At 41.4% G+C, this 19,530-nt stretch overlaps 1 protein-coding gene across 2 annotated transcripts in view; it reads right to left on the minus strand.

The window, feature by feature from the left end:
- Positions 1-5,513: 5,513 nt before the first annotated feature.
- The window catches only part of LOC119476215 (RNA-binding protein Nova-1-like), a 29,805-nt gene continuing 15,788 nt past the window's right edge, over positions 5,514-19,530 (minus strand). For both annotated transcript variants that reach the window (XM_037749549.1, XM_037749550.1), the window contains exons 3-4: positions 13,805-13,971; positions 5,514-13,448 (exon numbers count right to left, since the gene is read on the minus strand). In XM_037749549.1, the coding sequence (XP_037605477.1) occupies positions 12,429-13,448; positions 13,805-13,971 (1,187 nt within the window). In that variant the 3' untranslated portion in view covers positions 5,514-12,428. The remainder of the gene's footprint in view (positions 13,449-13,804; positions 13,972-19,530) is intronic.

Consider the following 19,530-nt stretch of genomic DNA (forward strand, 5'->3'; position numbering starts at 1 on the left):
GATATTCACAAGTGGTGTTTACTGCTGTGTTTCAACATATCTGGAGAGTAACCTGATATTTAAGATGTGATAATATATGATGTGCAGTGCAGAAACAGTGATATCTGTCCTTCAGATCCCACTCCAGCTAAAATTACTCCATCCACGAAATAGAGGTATCCATGGTTACATCAGGAGCCGTGTTAAAGGGTGCCTCAGTCAGTGTATCTCTATTCTCTATAGCAGTCCCCACCTTTTTCCTCATTCATCATTTGAAAGAAATCACGGAGCCACCTCGAGGTTTCCGACAGCTTTAATGATTTGGTTTTGCAAATGAGATTTGCAGTGAATAATTTCAATAACATTGATGAAGATAGACTGGCTATTAAATGTCTCTGAATTATGAATGCAAACCATATTACATCTGCAGTTACCTGCTTGACTTTGAGGGAGTGAAATGCAGAGCTCATGTGGTTCGGTGCTACGGAGGCTGCAGGTTGAGATATTGTATAGGAGCATCCCCAGTACGACATATTTGCAGTCTTCAGAACAACTTGTTACCTTGACAACGCAATTTTATCATTCAAGCCCATTGCTACCCTCTCTCACAGCAGGAATCAAATGTGCCTTAAATGTATACTGCTGCAGGGTTTTACACCTCGATTCAAGGTAGAAATGAGACATCAGATGGGTTGAGATGTGCGGAAAATTTTTGAATTATGATTTCACTCCGTCGCTGCACAAAGGGCAATGTAAGATGATTGTGTTGCCTTTACAATGTCAGGGAGGTGCTTTTGGTTGTGCAAGTGCTAAACAAAAGGCAGATATTGTTTTAAAATAAGATAATTAAGATGTGGATGCTGTTGTTTTTCATAGATACACCAATAGACGTTTTAAGCATTCAAAATATTTCTGAAATGGCATGACATTAGTAGGGGATTGGAGAGAGGAGCTCATAAATTAAAATTGGCAACATGTAATCCCCCAAATACCAGTGACCTCAGGGTGGATACTATTTCCAATGACTTGCTCATGCAGTTGTATGCCTTGGTGTCGGGCCATGTTTGCAAGTTAGTTAGTCATTCTGATAATTGTTATGCAAGATACATGCAAGCTTTCCACGAGGCAGGTCCATCTGCCGTGTCTTTTTCACTGGACCTCACAAGCGTCCAGAAAGGAAGGAATTCAATAATTAGGTATCTTAGGTATCTTAATCAAATTAACAAATAAACCTTCATCTCTAAGTTCTGAAAACCCAGAGTAGTTAGAGAAAAGAGGGAAAATACTGTAACTATCAGAAGTGGACGTGACTGAATTATCATGTTTTATTCAAATACATGGTGGCATTGAGAATTTTAGAAATACTGACAGCTCAACAATTTTGACCTTTCGCCAAAACCAGTATATTGATATGATGTCCGTACATCTATTTGTTCAACTGCTTGATTCCTATTTAACTTATTGAAACTTTCACTTAGTTCCCTATAGACCATTTTAGATTTAAAGGAACAGTGTGTAACATTTAGGGGGATCTATTGGAAGAAATGGTATATAATATTAATAAGATGTTTTCTTTAGTGTATAATAACCTGAAAATAAGAATCATTGTGTTTTTGATACCTTAGAATGAGCCGTTTATATCTAAAGGGCCATTCATGTTTTCACGTCAACCACCGTAGATCTCCCACACATTTGGCACTCGGGAGAGTTTTCAGTTCGCTAGATGCCGCCAAATCCTACACACTGCACCTTTAAAGGGAGGCACGTGAATGCGCGCACACTCCACACTGCAGAACAGTTGGTAGCTCTGAGAATATCTAGTGAATGTGCAGTGGACGTTTGTGCAGAAATAACTGCTGCAGCTCCTCCAGACCAACAGAGGTTTCCCGTGTCTTGTGAAATGACGGGGCTCCGCAGCGAGAAACGTTATTGTCTCCGACCAAAACTCCGGCGTCTCCCCTGTTCCCTCCGGCCGCGGTCGGGAGGCTGAGGCAGGAAAAGCCAACACTAGGATCAGCATTGATTCATGGAGAGACCTGCTGAACTAACAAACCTCAATATTTTAGAAGAATTGCAAACACATTTCACAGTTGTAAACGTTCCAAATGTGTCCCAGTTTATTTCCTGTTGCAGTGTATGTGAATGACATACGCTGACAGGAAGTAAACATGGACCCAAGTTGTTGCCCAGCAATGCATTTGCGTTGAAATGGTCTATATGCATTGATCAGCCGATTAGACTGTTGTTGGACTATTAAATAGACGTTATCAGTCGCTATAAGCCCCATAGGTGTGGGTCAATAGGGGCCTACTACACCCACTAGTAGGTTTTATCATCTATTCAAATGGTAGATCACCAAAAGAAGGTATAAAAGAACACGACAGCGACCTCTAGCGACCATATTAATTATGCCAGGAGCAGAAGCGGAAGTCAGGCACTGTATAGACAGTGTGATGGGACATAAAATACAGAGTTTTCACCCTGTAGACCAGAGCTCACATCCTGTTTTAAACCAACAATGTGTAGATGTGTTTGTGTTCGTAGTTAATTTAACCCAAAACACGCAGTTTGTTTTGTTGCCTAAACCCAAAGAATTTGTAGTTTCATTGCCTAAACCTAAAGAAGTTGTAGTTTCATTGCCTAAACCTAAAGAAGTTGTAGTTTTGTTGCCTAAAGCTAAACAAGTTGTAGTTTTGTTGCCTAAACCTAAAGAAGCCTTTTTGTTTGTGTTCAAAACCTGACGTTTCATTCACTTTTACATGTTAGAATGTGTTGCTTTTTAGTTTCACTTTCACTTTTAGAAAGTAGTAGGCGTAATAGGCCCCTAATGACCCACATCTATGGTGCTTATAGCGACTGATAACAGTCGAATCGGGTGCATTGATGATATAAATTTTGTCTTTTGTCATGGGTCAGGTCCTTTTTCACACCGCATCAATGCCAGGAATAAAATTCTTGCTGGGAAATAAAGAATCCCTTGATTTCATCTCTTTTTCTTTGGTCTAAATAGGTAAAAATTTAAACATATAAAGTCTAGAACGACATTGGGCTCCACCTTTAAAGGATCCACCATTGTATACCAGTTTCAATTATAGAATGTAAACTGAATCTCTGCACAGATTCCCAGAAGAGCTACTGTGGACACAACGTCACTCGATAGCTATAGTGTATAGCTAAAGCCCTGTACATGTGTGTGTGATGTCACCTTCCTCGCTTGTGTAGCTGAGCTCAAAAGATTACGTACGTATTTGCTGGATAATGAACAAGGTCAAACAGCGTAGGAGGAATGGCTGTGTGCTGGATGGCTCATGGACGTCATATATAAAAGTCATAGCAGTCTGACATGTTGCAGGGCTTTGAATCGTACCCACTATACCTTGACTATAATGGGATTGTGCTCAAAGCTCATATAGAGTTTGCATTCAATGATATCAAGTACAGTTTATGATTTACGAGTGTTTTTCATTGGTTTGTGCACCAAAACCAGCGTCAACCTGTCTCAAGTCATATTCCAACTAAAGTAATGGCATGCACTGATCATCTCATTAACACTGTATGGATGATCACTGTTTCTGCAGCTATGCATGGCTTAGACTGATATATTCTACCATTATTGGCTCACATTGAATATCAGAAGCTAGTCAGTCATATTAACCACCTCTGACATAACAGAGATAATTCTCAAATTAAATCTAATTTACACCACTTTGGTCGACTGAAATATCTCAACAACTACTGGACTGATCCTGAGGAACATAATCCATGTTCCCATCAGGATGAAGGACGAACATTTAATGTGTCCAATACTTTGGTTTATTACCAATTACCTGTTAAACTATTTAGCTTTGATAAAGTCACAAAACCTTGTGTTTAGCACTGTTAATCGTCAAATGTCAGTATGCTGACACATTAAACTAAGATGGTGAACACAGTAAACAGACCTGCTAAACATGCAACACAGTCTCACGGCAGTTCGAGAAATAGTCATGAAATTTAATCTATTGATTCGTGTACATTGACACGAATTTCCCCTTTTTTTTCATGACACTCAGCGCAACTTTCAACATGTATTTTTTGTGCGTTTTCCTACAAATGTCCAGCAACATGTGACGCATGTGTCAATTTCCAGCCTTTTCAAAATGAAACTTCTTAGTTAGGTTTAGGAAAATATTGACTTGGTTAGGCTTAGGCAACAAAACTACTTAGTTAGGGTTTAAATAACACCGGAAGTGGCGTAACTTATGTGACAAAAACTACTTAGATAGGTTTAGGAAAAGATCGTGGTTTGGCTTAAAATAACTCCTGAAGTGTCGTAACATTTGTCGTAGAACTACTATGTCGTAGAACTAAACGTTCAAATCGTTAAGCTTGTGTCCACCAGAGACCTTATTTCCGGCATCTAACCAAAAACCCATTGACTTCTGGGACAAGGGAACCGGAAGTGCTAAAATGCGAACTCATTTCTGGGTTTTAGGACTCATTCCTGCAGCACTCTATGAGGCATTAAATTAAGTGTTAATTATCTAACACTGTAATCTCAGTAAACAAACCATAGAAATTGAATAAGAGTAGAACGGACATTCTTATCCAAATCAACATAGCAGGATAGTCAGAGCGGCGGCTATTATTATGTGCACCATCGCATACCGTTGCCATTGCAACTGTTGCAGCTAACTTGCAGCTAACTTCCAGGCTCACTTATGCCGGGGTGATGTGTTAAACAACAGCATCGGCGTCTAGCGACTCCTGGTCTTTTTATCAGCCGGGAAGAGAAACACACAGGCATCGTAGCTTCAGAGAGAAAGACGTCTCTACCACACTGTTGGCTGTGTCGTCTTTCTATTTACGTATTTTCACAGTCTGACAGTTTTACAACAAACTGAGACTTTATGGACTTGCAGAATTATGTTTTAAATTGACAAACATCATATGTGTGATTCATGTCACAATTCAAACAGGACTACTGTTCATATTTTTTCCGAAATAAGGTCCCATGGTGGTCCACCGGAAGGGGCGGGACTTCACCTCTCTATAGCACCGCGCTCGGTGGTTAGGGTTAGGGATGAGTGTCGGTTCAGGTTTAGGTAGGAGCAAACACGTATCGACGGGGAAACAGTATTCGACACAACACCGTCTACCTTTTACAAGTAAGTAAGAAAGAACGTTTGAATTGGCCTTAACAGACGTCGATTCACCTCCGCTGCCGGCTTAGCGGCAGAGCAACACACTTTACGGCCACACTGACGGGACGTTGTCACCATAACAGCAAACATTTTCTTTTATACTAATCAAATGACCTCGGCAACAGTTCAATGTCTGTTCTACTCCTATTCTATTGGGTTGATTCCTCATTATATGAGGATTGTGACTGTCCGTGTAAACAGAGCCCTCGTTCACATTAAAATGTGCTCAACACTCCAGTAATCGATCTATTCATAGAACGTGTTGGTTGCAATTATATAAACACTCGACCTTTCACTCTAGAGAGACAGCGCAGAGGGACAAGGTGGCGAATAAAAGGAACAGAAGACAAGTGATGTTAAAATGAACATTTATAATGACTCTTTGTTGCCGTCGCAAAAATAATCTTTAAAAAACAATTCAATTATTAACACTGAAATGCTGACTTCACTGGTAGTCCACGAGTCATAAAACACAACTCACTGAATTTCTTTTACAAACACAGTACTACAGTTACATTAAATAGTCATTACCGTTAAATCTATTAATGAATAATGTTCAAATAAACTAATAATAAAAACAATGACACTTTTAAAATCCTCTCATTTCCTCACATAGTAGCTGTTGTCTTTTTTTACCAACAGTGTATCATTTAGAAAATATACTGCTTCTGAGATGTTTCTCTGACAAAAGCAGAAAACAGACTGGCAGCATAACAATAATGGTACATGAGCTCAAACGTTGTACAATTAGGGTGATGTTTTTCAAGGGGAGCGGAGATGGGACGTTACCATTCCAGTGATCTAACATTTAGATATGTAGGCTGGCTGCCTTTTGGCTCAGTATGGAATTATTTGGCACTCTTGCTGACAAATATTTGCCAAAAAAAAGCTTTCACACTTTTTTTTTTTTTTAAAATGGCACAAGAAGACACTTTCCTCTCTTTTCTGAATGTATTCAGAGGACTTTTTCATTTTTAAAAGACATATAAATGCTGTCCTAGAAAGCCCTTTAGGTAGTTAACACTGTGGACTTTCACAGATTCTCCTCGTCACAAACGAAAGACAGAACCGTCGTCATTAATATCAAAGAGAAATGTACCCAATCAACAAAACATCACTTTTCTTAGGTTGGATTATTTGATCTTATGCTGTCAGTCCATTTTTTTTTCTGAGATGGAAAGAACAGAGGTTAAACGAAGTAAAACCGAACCCAGAAAAGAAAATGTACAATGTGAAGTGAAAATGGTTGCAAGGTACCGGCATGCTGTCTTCAGTTTACACTTAAGCAAGCGTTCAACCCTGCAGAATTGTCCAGATAACCAGAAAACAGAAGAACAGTCTCGCAGAGTTTGACAGATAAAAGTGGTGTAAAATATCCAACACATACATGAATGAGTTCTCGGGGATGGAGAAGGTCAACTAAGTTCATGGGAGGTTCAGAGGGTCAAAGACAAAAAATGGCCTCATGTCAGGTTGGCAAAGAATCCTGTATTTTCTCAGACGAAAGGGCTCAGAAATACCTTATCCGTATAAAGGGCGGACACAGTAGCAGGTGCTCAGTGTGATGGAACACAAATCGTGATGTCGCGTAGGCTGAGAGAGTGACACTCGGGGAGAAGAGGTTTTAAGAGAGGAGCAGTCTTAGCCAGTTTGTAGTGTTTAAAACCAGTCCTAGCCTTCTCGTGAAAAGGGCTCCGTGGGGGCGGATGAACGTCCAGGAAAATAAAAACAAACAGAACAACTTTTGGAATGATACTGTAATTTGTTTGGCATTCAGATGTGAAGCAGTAAATGCGAGGGGGAATTTGTGACAGAAAATAATGAGAGCAATATCATTCATGTAACTAGGCCTTTACCACTCAAAGTCTAATAGGTCTCCTCTGTGATGTGTAGCCTGTTGAGGTGGCAGAGGCAATCTTCATTTTGCTGGTGCCGATTAAGTCTCTCAGATCTGACTGTTACACCAGCCAGACTTTGAGCGTGCATCCCTTCAGCCCAGTGCTTCAATCCCAATGAAAACCAGTCTGTAATTTGTAGCAAAAGAGGATGCGAAAAAGGACAAGATCACATGTTCGTTTTAAAAACAAAGCACTCAGTGATTGACACAAACCTCTGCTGAAGGGAATGTGAAGGAGAAGCCTTCGAGTGAGGAAGCAGGTGCTATTTTTCTATGTTGTCTGAGACTCCAGCCCTTTCCATCATTCATGAGACCCAACAGGATCAGGGAATTAATAAATAATAATAAAATAAAACATCAGAGCAACAAAGAATGGCAAAAAAATAATACTGTTGTAAGCCAACGTGATTTCATTTCACACCCAATATGACCCACTGATCAGTAAAGTGCATTTATGCAACACCAAACAAACAAGATAATGTTGACAGCGAATCGGAAGTTGTGTTAAAACATATCTGGTTCATGACTATGGCCGTGCAAGGCCTACCTGACTATAGCTGAAATCTGTTATTGACATAGATATTAACTCTACATGTAATTGACATTCCTGCCCTGAATTTACATTAAAAGACTGATATAACATTCGACAGAAAAAAAGAGTAGATGGGTACATTCATAGATTAGATCTGGGCTTTCAAGCTCTAGAAACATTATGGGACAGGTTCTATGAGGTTCAACCTGTTTGTAAAAGAAATACATGCCCGATATCTTAAAAAAGCAAAACACAAGGAGCCAATGCACTGAATAACATTTTCACGTTTGCTTGTTTCACATTTTCAATACTCCTCACTGCACCTAAAAATCAAAACATCTTCTCTGGTGACGTGTAGAGAGACATGAACTCTGATTGATGAGATCTGAGATGTGTGTGTGTGTGTGTGTAAGTGTAAGTGTGTCTTTTTTTTTCTCGGGCCAACATGACAATAATGAGCTCCCTCCCAACTCACAACATAAAAAAACAACTCTTTTTTTTTTTTTTAACATGAGGCGAGTAAACTTAAGTGCTTTACATTTGACTGCATGCAGCGTTATGTCTTTGAATGTTGCGAGAGACATCTCGCTAAATTTTTGTAATTTTTTTTTTCCTCCATAATTTATTTTGATACCATGCAATAGAAGACGTGCAAAAAGATAACACCTAACTCCACAAACACATTTTTGATTGTTAATGGTATGTTATGAATGCTTATAACATGTTATGCTTAGTCCATGCTGGCCTATAGAGACATTTGTGAGACAGCAGTACTTAAGCCACAGGTCAAACAAACACACAAGGGATGCATGGAGTGTAAAACAACATGGATCCATAAAAATCACAATCTTTAACTCTTACTCTATGTACCTATGGGATAAAAACAATGCACAAAAAAGTTCTTTGTCCTTTGTTTTCTTAAGTAATGTATTTGATTATCTTTTCTTAACTTAAAAGACAGTGTTTGATTGGCACTTGATCAGCACTTCTAAACAAGTTATTGATATCTAACATTTGATCGCACATCTACAATTTCAGAAGCTGCGGAGGTCTAGTTTGGCACAGGTTGTACTATGGAGTCTATTATTACTTTTACTATCTTACCAATACTGTATAGTATTCTATACACCTCGTTTTATGCTCCATCCTTTTAGAGCATGTTTCTAATCAACAGACCAGACATCTTTTCAACTAAAATATTTTGTATAGTTTACTTATCAAATAGCAGCATTTTCATAACTTACAAAAAGTACATGTAAACCTATTCATTCAAAATCTTAGTAATTTCAAAGGTTCATACAACAGACATAAAACACAAAACAGGACAACATGCTACTATATTGCTTCCAATATTCTTTACATTTTCTTACTGTCAAACTAAATCATCAATGACAGAAATATGGACACCACCGGCTGATGATGAGTCATCATAATGCACAAACAAATCGCGAAGCTAATCTTAATCAGGCTTAGTTGGCACTCTCATCATCCACACAAATATAACATAGTTCACATTGTATCGACAACGCTGGACTGCATTTGGACTACAAACTAGAATAGCTACAATAAAGTACATATAGATCATATGACATGACATATTGTATTCCACAGAAATGAATTCTAGTCATTTTCAGATAAGAGGATATGCATAAAGGATGTCATTGTTTCGGCTTGAGGTCACAAACAAGTTCCCACCTTACTCTCGCTATCTTATGCATTCTGTCCTTAACTGCGCGTAGTTTAGTGGCTTGTTCAGCCCACGTATGAATATCTATTCAAGCAAGAATTTGCCTTCTTTTGGAAGAAAAAACAACACTTTCTCTTCCCTTAAAAGGCCATAGTTCACGGTCTAAACGCTCCTACTTGTTCTTCTTATATTGAGGGAATTTGATACTTTGAGCTAACGTTGCTGGTTGGTCTTGTGGGTGTCACAGTTTTCGAGGCAGGTGTTTTCTGTGCATTTTAGCCTTGTGAACTCTACGGCCTGGGAAAATATTTTCATACCCTTATGACCTATAGTGCATAACTCCCACCGCCAGCACACCCGACACGCCACCCGTGAGAAGACAAGACAGGAGGAAGGAGAAAGAGGGGGAGAGCACAGTGAAGGAAGAAGCACAGACGAGGGGGGATATTATAGGACACAGGAGGAACCTCAGAACGGTGAGAAACAGCAACATGCAGGGGAATAAAAATGTTGAGAGAAAGAGGAAAGTTAATGAGGGGGCAGAGAGAGAGAAATAGTATTTGGCACAATGTAATGATCAGAGAGCTCTGAAGGAGAGCTCCCTGCAGTCAAGCAGTCCAGTTGCATTGATAAAACACCCCCTTTTGTTTTGTGCTTGTATCTTATTATATGCTTAAATCTTGGGCAGTAAAAGGTTACCTTATGCTATGGTTTCATTAGTGGCCAGATTACAGTTATGGATGACTGTGAAGCCTTCCAGACACGCAGTGTGAAAGGAGAGATTTCAGTTAGGAAGAAAGGCTCACTGCTGCAAATGTTCAGACAGTTGTTTGAAATCCGTTTACTTTCAAACATGAATCATGAAAATGAAAAGGCTATTCGTTTAAATTTCCCCCCCAAAAAACGGGAGTGGTTCTGGATTTGCTCGGACGCTACTCAGCACCAACCCTCACAGCCGTGCATTCAGAAAGCTGATCATAGAGCTCGGGGTTGATGGGGACAATTGAAAGATGTTCTTTAGAGTCGGGGGGGAAGTGGACGTAATAGGACTGGAGAATACAGAGCGGGAAAGTGTGGTGGGAATAATTTGTGGTTCGCTGATCAGAAAAAACGTCCGCTAATTGAAGTGCAGTGCGTTGGTACTGGTAAACAGAAACATCACAAGACGCTGGAGTACAAATGCTCTTGTGGATATATACTGTATATCCCTTCTGTCAGTATTGGTAGGTCTTGTTTATGTGACATAGATGTGCACATTAAAGTATACTCACATCCCAGCGGGGACAGACATGCTTTACATTGTGTTCTTAATGTCTCACAGTGCAGTCTTCAGAGACCCAGTGTACTCAGGATGAACACCATGGATAGCAGCACAGAAGGAAGCCAAGGTAATCTTCGAGTGCTCGGAAATGCTCTAGACAATTAGCCTCCCTGCATTAGACAAACAATTGCCCATAAAAGACAACGATGCCAAAACATTTCATGATGTTTTATTACGTGCTCCGCCCGCAGTTAGCGAGCGTTAACGTGTTTTGGGAACGATAACCGGCTGCCTGGATGAACTGAAGTATCGCTTGTTTTTTTTTGTCTTTAATGCAAATTGGGAAGGATGGCTCCCAGTAAAAGTGAGTCCGAACCTTCTTTTCAAGTGTCATTCTACTTCCCTTTCATTGGTGTGTGACTATTTGGTACCCTTAATGTAAAGGCAATTTGTTCACAGATATTGGTTCATACAGCTTTCCTTATCAAAATGCTTTTGTAGTGCTTTGTTCCCTTTGCCGAACCGACACTGCTTCAAGGTAGTCTGAGCTTTAAGTTAATTCTTGGGAGTTACAAATAAGGCAAACGTATTGTCAGGTAAGATGTAAAGCGTGGCCAATCTTTTAGAAGAACAAAAAAAAAAAAAGACCTGCATTGGCGAGGATGGACTTCTACTAAGACTGGATTGCTTTTCATCATGACTGAAGGCTGAAATCAATCCTTTTTCATTAGGTGAGAGGCTGGGTCAGATCCAATGGGCTACTAATGGCTGGACGACACATCAGCGTTTTCAATCAAGTGACGAGTCGCCAGAGAGATTCTGTTTTCATGGTAAAGGACATATAAAGAATCTAATCCTATAGCACCAAGAAAGGGTTAAACAACATATTTTCTGTGTGTTCGTAGCTGTGACTGAATATGCAAATACGTGTCAGTGTTTGTGGGAGCGTCATCTATGTGTGTTCATGTAAAATATATTCATACATTCCTGTGTGTCTCCTCTATCCTCTCACATTGATTATTTAACCCCTGAACTATACTTGCAGACAGCAACAGTGAAGTTCAGACTGGGTTTTGAAGTTATACATTTCTTTCACTGCAACACGATATTTGATCCCTGTAAATAAAAAATAGCGATAGGCTAATGTTGTTTTTACATTCAGATCAACCTGCATTCACAGGTTTAAATAATCTATTTGTGTTTGAATGAGACCATGTCAATAAATAAAGGATGCAAATATAAAATACCCAAATTTAGAAACTTCAATTATGATATGAGCCAGAATTCAACATATTTCAACAGAGATATGACTTCTTTAAAGAACTTATACTCAGATTGCTTCCCCATAGACTGAGGTGACCTCAGGTGCTTGTCATAAAACCTCTCCCCTGTTAACAACGCCTAGTGCATCGTACACAAAGAGCAAGGTTTGTAAAACAGCTCTATCGGCTGGCTGGAACTTCATCTGACTCGCTCAACTCACCGGGAGCTGAGGTTTGCAACTGAAATTAAAAACCGACAAAACCCAAACAACAAAAAAAAAGAAAAGGAAAACAGCTATGAGGTTTTGGAGGAGGGTGAAACCCTGCGGTCTCACCCTTGAATCTGCAGCTTGGCAGTGGACCAGTTCAGCTTACTCTGATCACCATCGTCAAAAGGACTCGACACAAACTTTTAAAAAACATCAGGACGTCAGTCCTAAAAACACATTCACATATCACACACACTTATCTTGGTTGTCTCCCCCACCTCCTCCTTTGTGATTCTTTCATTTGATACGGAAATATTGAACAGATATTTGGACGTTTCTTTTTTCTATTCATCGTGACCCTCTCAATTCCCTTCTATCTCTGTCTTCATCCTTTCCTTCTTTCCTCTTCTTTTTCCTTTTAGCCCACCTTTTGTGGGTTGGTAGCGCGCACGCCCTGCTCGTAAGTGATCCGCTGGCTGATCAGATACTGCGCTGCTTGCGTAGCGGCTGGCGACCCTGTTATGGTAACTTTACGGTTCCGAGTACCAGGAATGAACTCTCCCTTTTTGGAGATCTGGATGCGGGCTCCTGTTAGCTCCTGGTACTCTACCAGCGTTTTCCCTCCTTTCCCCAAAATGGCACCGACCAGATTCTCGGGCACAGCGATCTCAACCACGTCCTTGGCCCCATCGCCCAGCTTCTCTGCTGCCAATAGGGAGGAGGCCATCAGTGGGGATGAAGCATTTAGGTAACCGTTGGAAGCCCCTGTAGCAGCTGCTAGAGAACCCAGGGAGAAGCCCCCGAGGCCTGCAGCAGGATGGCCACCACCGCCGGAGGCATCGCTAGCGTAGGAGGCCAGTAGGTTAGCTGCAGCAGCAGCAGCCGGGTTAGCACTAGCTGCTACTGCAGCGAGGACCCCAGAAGCAGCCGCAGGGTTGAGTCCCAGACCGAGGGTGTTAGTGTTGTAGCCGTAGCTGGCCAGCGTGTTGAGGGCTGAGGTGATGGCCAGCAGATCGTTGCCAGAGAAGCTGGACATGGTGGCAGGGAAGGCGCCCATTCCTGTCAAGCCGGCCTGGCCCAGAAGGCTGGAGGCGGTGGCAGCTGCCGCGGCTGCATTGGGCATCACCTCGGCCGTGTTAGCGTATGGGGAGCCGGTGGGGTTGGAGTTGGCCACTGGGCCCGAGACGTTGGAATAGCTGATGTTGAGGCAGCTGCTGCTCTGAGGGTCCTCCTGGATCTTCTGTACTATGATTTCCACAGCCTTGCGGTTCTGTTCGGGCTCCCCGCTGATGGTCACCACCCGCTCTTGCAGGTTGATGCCCTCTGGTTTCTGGGAGAGCTGGACCCAAGCCCCCGACTGCTCCATCACCGCTTTCACTGTGGCTCCGCCCTTACCAATGATCAGCCCAGCCGTGCTATTGGGCACGATCAATTTAGCCTGAGGAGATATAGAAAGATTGAAGTAGCAATAAAAGGTAACAAGGGAAAGATTTAACAGCATAAATGGTTGACAGAAAGAGGGATATCTCTCTCTGAGTCAGAGTACTATACCAGCCCCCGCTTTACTCAGCGATTTGTTAATCCCAGGGGTTTAGGCTGCAGCTGCCACATGGCTCTGTCTTGCTATGAAAGACTGGAGGTAAAAATAACCACATACTCTCACATTTTCCTGACCCCACCAGACTGTGGGTCATGGCCCAGAGAACAAGTACGCCTGGTCCTGGAAGTGAACTGTTCCTATACCACACAGCGACCACACATCCTCATGACCTTATTGACCGGACTGTATCTCACCTGTTTGACACGGTCGGGGTTGACGGTGGTCTGTGGCTGCAGTATGCTGACTGGTTCGGGTTTCTGGGCGCTCTGAGGCATCTCGCGGACTTTCTCCGCGATGAAGTTGTGGACGCCATTGAGGGCTTCGACTGTACCCTGTATCAGACAGACGCGTTCTGTTGTTCCTGCGATGAGAAAGGAGAACAAACACAAGTGATCAGTTACTGTAATGTGCTCCGAGTGGTACTTGGCGAGCAGATTTGAGGGATTTGCTGGGGGGGGGATGGACTAAAATCTACATTTATATTAAGATGTCTTGGCAATGAAAAATGTTCCTTGACATTTCACAAAGAGACCCAATTACTAAGCTATTCCTCGCTTCCTTCATTTACACAATCAACAGAGAAACAGCTGAAAGAAAGAACGGTGCTTGGTTAGCGAGCCACAGGGGGGGGAGAAGGATTCCTCTTCAGTGATGTAACTCTTTCAGGGCTGTTAATACTGAACCCGTCCCTGCCTTGCAGCTCTAATAGACTAAACACACGCTTGTTCCTCCTCTCGGCTTCTTCTTTCTACACCCACATTGACGACCCAACCGGCATTCCGTTGCCATGGTAAAGGGGCCGAGCCGTGGAAACAGGTGATGCAACAGCGAGTCCTTTATACTTGCTTGCACGATTTTTAAAACACTCTCCCTTTTGTATCAACCCTCCTCGCCGCTTTAACATTTCACTGTTCTTTGGTTGAAGTGAATATAGGAAATGATTTCAGACATTTGACGTTGGCCCACATTTAAAGATTTTTCAGATCTTAACAGATGTTGAAAATGTGAGAGAGACCACACAGAACGACATGTGTTACATTTAACAGTTTTGTTCCTATAGTGTGTGGAGAGAAACAGCCACCACGCTAACAGATTCATTCATGAACAACAAGAGTCCCTAAAATATCTCGCAATCAAACGTGACTTTAGTGTAAACAAACATAGCGGCCGACGGGCAGGAATAATTAGTAATGTTTGTTTTTATTTGTACTGAAAATTCATAAAGGATGGACGGATGGATGAAGTCATGGAGACACGTTAAATAAACACTAATCAACCAGTTGGTCCTCCATGTCTGAGCTCCATCTTACTACTACTTTATGCTTCACGTTTAGCATTAGCTCATGCATTAGGCATTCTTTCTATCGTTCTTTCCCACATGTAAAAAAACACTCTTATTAACATACATCACACCACAGTAAAATCTTTAAAGATAATCTTTAGATCCATCAAACAATCAGGGCTTTGCTGACCTTTGTCAAAATGAACCCAGGGAAGTCAGACCTGATTGGCTTTATGCCATAGACATGTTTAAAAATGGATGTAAATAGTCAATAGGTCAGTTCAAGCATACCAAGAAAAGCAGTAGGAGATAAATGGGGGAAAGGGCATCTGACCTGCAGCTGACCTTATTTCCATAGTTTCCTAGTTAAGTTCCTGATATTAGGCATTAAGTGCTACATAATGCACGAGGAGCAGTCAAATAAAGCTGTTGGAGATACAGGTCTTGAACATTTTACCCCTTATTTGTACTAAAAGTGACCAAAATAAACCAAAATACAAATCCTGCTGAAAGACAAACAAGTAGGTTTATAAATGAAAGCTCTTGACAGACTGAAGCCTGTGAGTTCAGGCACTTGACCTGTCGGCACATGTATTCATCATACAATATTATCACTAAGATATATAATAAAAGTAGTTTTTAAAATGAAACAGACAAGATATAATAAACAGAGACCGTTATGTATGACTACAAATTTAGTCTCAGATGAGACACCATGAAGAGGACATGAAGATTACTGAACAATTGTATATTATATAATATGTATATACTAGGGCTGTCAATCGATCAACATATTTAATCGCAATTAATCGCATGATTGTCCACGATTAATCGTAGATTAAATATACCTTAAAGGGAGATTTGTCAAGTATTTAATACTCTTATCATCAATTAACAACACAAAACAGTGACAGATATTGTCCAGAAACCCTCACAGGTACTGCATTTAGCGTAAAACAATATGCTCCAATCATAACATGGCAAACTGCAGCCCAACAGGCAACAACAGCTGTCTGTGTGTCAGTGTGCTGACTTGACTATGACTTGCCCCAAACTGCATGTGATGATCATAAAGTGGGCATGTCTGTAAAGGGGAGACTCGTGGGTACTCATAGAACCCATTTACATTCACATATCATAGAAAAACCTTCACGTTTTCCAAATGTTGGCATCAACTCGGTTCTCATGACGTCCCTAACCAGATATAGACTATACATTTCTATTAAAAGCCTGCATTACAAACTGCATTTACCGGTCAGGGGCAGTCGTTGTCTGTCATTCTGACTGACAGGGTTGTACAAATTCCGTCATAATCTAATTTATTAATGCCTGTCATTTTTGTATTTTCATTTTTAATGAGATTTAATAAGACATATGCATATTTTAGAGGTGGAGTCTGTGATTCTAATCCAGGGGAGAATCGTGGGTACCCATAGAACCCATTTACATTCACATATCTGGAGGTCAGAGGTCAAGGGACCCCTTTGAAAATGGCCATGCCAGTTTTTACATCGCCAACATTTAGCGTAAGTTTGGAGCGTTATTTAACCTCCTTCGTGACAAGCTAGCATGACATGGTTGTTATCGATGGATTCATCAGGTTTTCTAGTTTCATATGATACCAGTATCTTCACTCTAGCTTAAAACTGAGCCGCTACAACATAAAAATCACAAGTTGTGTTAATGTGTTAAAGAAATTAGTGGTGTTAAAACAAATTTGCGTTAGTATCGCGCTAACTTTGACAACCCTAGTATATACGATTGTTTTCACTTCCTAAATTGCATCATCTTTAGCCAAGAGGGTGAAAAATTTCATAATAAAAGTAAGCTTTGAGTTGCTCGTCCTCTTGTTGGCAGGAGGGGAGAGAAATGTGTCAGTGCCCCTGAGAGCTTTTACCCGAGAGACCAATGACTGCAGCTGGATCCTGAAGTAAGAAAGTTTCAATACTTCTGTCTCTGTGGTGAGAACCTGCCTCTGCCTCACAGCTCGTCCAAATCCTTTGTCTGATTTATTCAGACTGTTAGCATGCCACACATAAAAGTATCACCCATAATTACTGTCATCACATCAGCAGATTTTAATTATTCACACTACAAATTGAGCTGGAATCGTTTTGTTGGAAATCCCAGTGCTGTATATATTCATCATGCTTTTCTCAAATGTAAACAGTGATATCAATATTGAGACTTTTGTAGCATGCTGTTTATATCCAGTAAATCAGAAACAGTCTCCTTGGACAACTTTTACATGACATGACACGCTGACCAGAAGTTCACAACAAACACACCATGCTCATTATAGACTTTTTCTGGTATTTGGCAGAGTGACCGTCATGAACCTGATCCTAATATAAAGCAGCCAACTTTTTACTAGTGAATTATAAATGTAGGCAGAAACAGGATACGTAAGGGATAATATATAGCATCATTTAGGACTGCAGTAATCTGCAGTATGATCTGATGTCTGTGTTGTGTTAAATACACCAGGGTCTTCCACAGTCGGACTTACAGCGATGGTAGGCAGAATGTTTTTGGCATCATTGGGCAAAATTTCCATAACAACCTTTCAGCATATTGTAATTCAAGTGTTCTGAGAGCAAAGTGGACACCTCCTCTTGGCTCTGTTTTCAGGCTTTAAAACTTCTCCCGTGTGCCAAGCGTGTAGGAGAACTACGGTGGCCGATGTGAAAACGCGAATGCCCTCTCTAGAGTCAGTGTTTGGTTTGTCTGTTCTGGGCTGACCTTCAGTCGAGTGTGAAGCGGTCGAGATGAGTCAGTACCTCCAAGTCTGAGGCCGTGGTTCTCTGCCGGAAACCGGTGGATTGCATCCTCCGGGTGAGTCTTTGCCCCAAGCAAGGGAGTTCAAGTATCTCAGGGTCTTGTTCGTGAGTGAGGGGTAAAATGGAGCGGGTTCGGTGTGGCGTCTGCAGTTATGCGGGCGCTGTACCGGACTGTTGTGAAGAGAGAGCTGAGCTGGAAGGCAAAGCTCTCAATTTACCGGTCAATCTACGTTCGACCCTCGCCTATGGTGATGATGGCGGATACAAGCGGCCGAAATGAGCTTCCTCCGTAGGGTGGCTGGGCTCAGCCTTAGAGAGAGGGTGAGGAGCTCAGACATCCGGAGTAGAGACGCTACTCCTTCACCTCTAAAGGGGCCAGCTGAGGTGGTTCGGGCATCTGATCAGGATGCCTCCTGGACGTCTCCCTTTGGAGGTTTTCCAGGCACGTTCAACTGATCAGAGGCCCCGGGGTAGACCCAGAACACGCTGGAGAGATTATATATCTTGTCTGGCCTGGGAATGCCTCGGGGTCACCCAGGAAGAGCTGGAAAACGTCGCTTAAGAGAGGGACGTCTTGAATTCCCTGCATAGCCTGCTGCCCCCGCGACCCGACCTCGGATAAGCAGAAAGAAAATGGATGGATGGATGTTCTGGGCTACTGTAGAAACATGGCGGCCGGCTCCGTGAAGAGGACCCGCTCCATATGTAGATATAAACGTCTACATATAACAAGGATTCGTATTTTCAGATAATAATTCAGTAAAGAAAACATACTGATTAGTATTATAGACCCCCCTAAATGCTATATACTGTTCCTTTAAGGGTGGTAACGGGTAAGGCTGGTGATAACCTACATTTTTGTGATTATATGTCAACAAATCTCACTGAAAAAGACCAAAACCAACAACGCATTAGTCCATTGCTCACTACTTTCCCCAGCCTGTCGGTGGCTCTCAGCCCCAAGCCCATTGGTTCCTACTAAATCTTTAAAAACAGGTCACAGGTATATAGTTTCAAGCTCAATCGTTTCCTACAACAGCTGAGCCCTTTAGTTTTTAGCAAAGATGACTCAAACAGGAGGAAATTTGTATTTTTATTGGGGACTATTTTCAGCGGTGGATTAATACACATTCTGTGCTTTAGTGAGTATCTGGGGCAGCAGGTCGGTGTAAGTGGGATAAACTACAGAGTGTGTCTTCATGGTAATGAAGGAACATGTCAGTGTGGCTCATCAGAGTGTTCTTAGTAGTTTTGGACAACAATGGAGCTCTATGGCAACGAGGATATAATAAGACATATCAGGCTTTATGCACAATACTTATTAGTAGATACATTCATAGTTGGTTTGGGTCTTTACACGGGATTTTTCAACAATAAGACAAATAGAGAATAGCACCAGACTTCTCCTTTAACAAATATTCAACCACTAAAATGGACTATTAAGTTAGGCAAGTATGAATCAGAAATACAAATCAAATAAAATCAAATGATGGAGAGGCTTGAGAGTTGCAGACACGACTAAAACGAGGTGTGAACTGGAAAACAACTGGTGGTCATGTGACACTGTAAACCAGTTTCATGTGAGGACATCTTGCTGTGCGGTGAATGAGGCTGAAGTTCGGCTCTGCGCTAATTCTAACTATCAAATGACAACATTTGCAGAACAGAATTGATCTTTGATTGTAGCGCTGATGTACGGCATGTACCGTGACGCACAACTTAAAAAGGAGGAGCTACACAACACTAATAAAATTAATACAAATTGTACAAACCATTGAAAAATGGTTTTACTCGCCTGCTGTGAACTTCTCAAATATGACATTGACTGTAATATTTCAAAGTCATAGTTATTGATGCC

The sequence above is a fragment of the Sebastes umbrosus genome, chromosome 17 (assembly GCF_015220745.1).
Source record: "Sebastes umbrosus isolate fSebUmb1 chromosome 17, fSebUmb1.pri, whole genome shotgun sequence".
NCBI lineage: Eukaryota > Metazoa > Chordata > Actinopteri > Perciformes > Sebastidae > Sebastes > Sebastes umbrosus.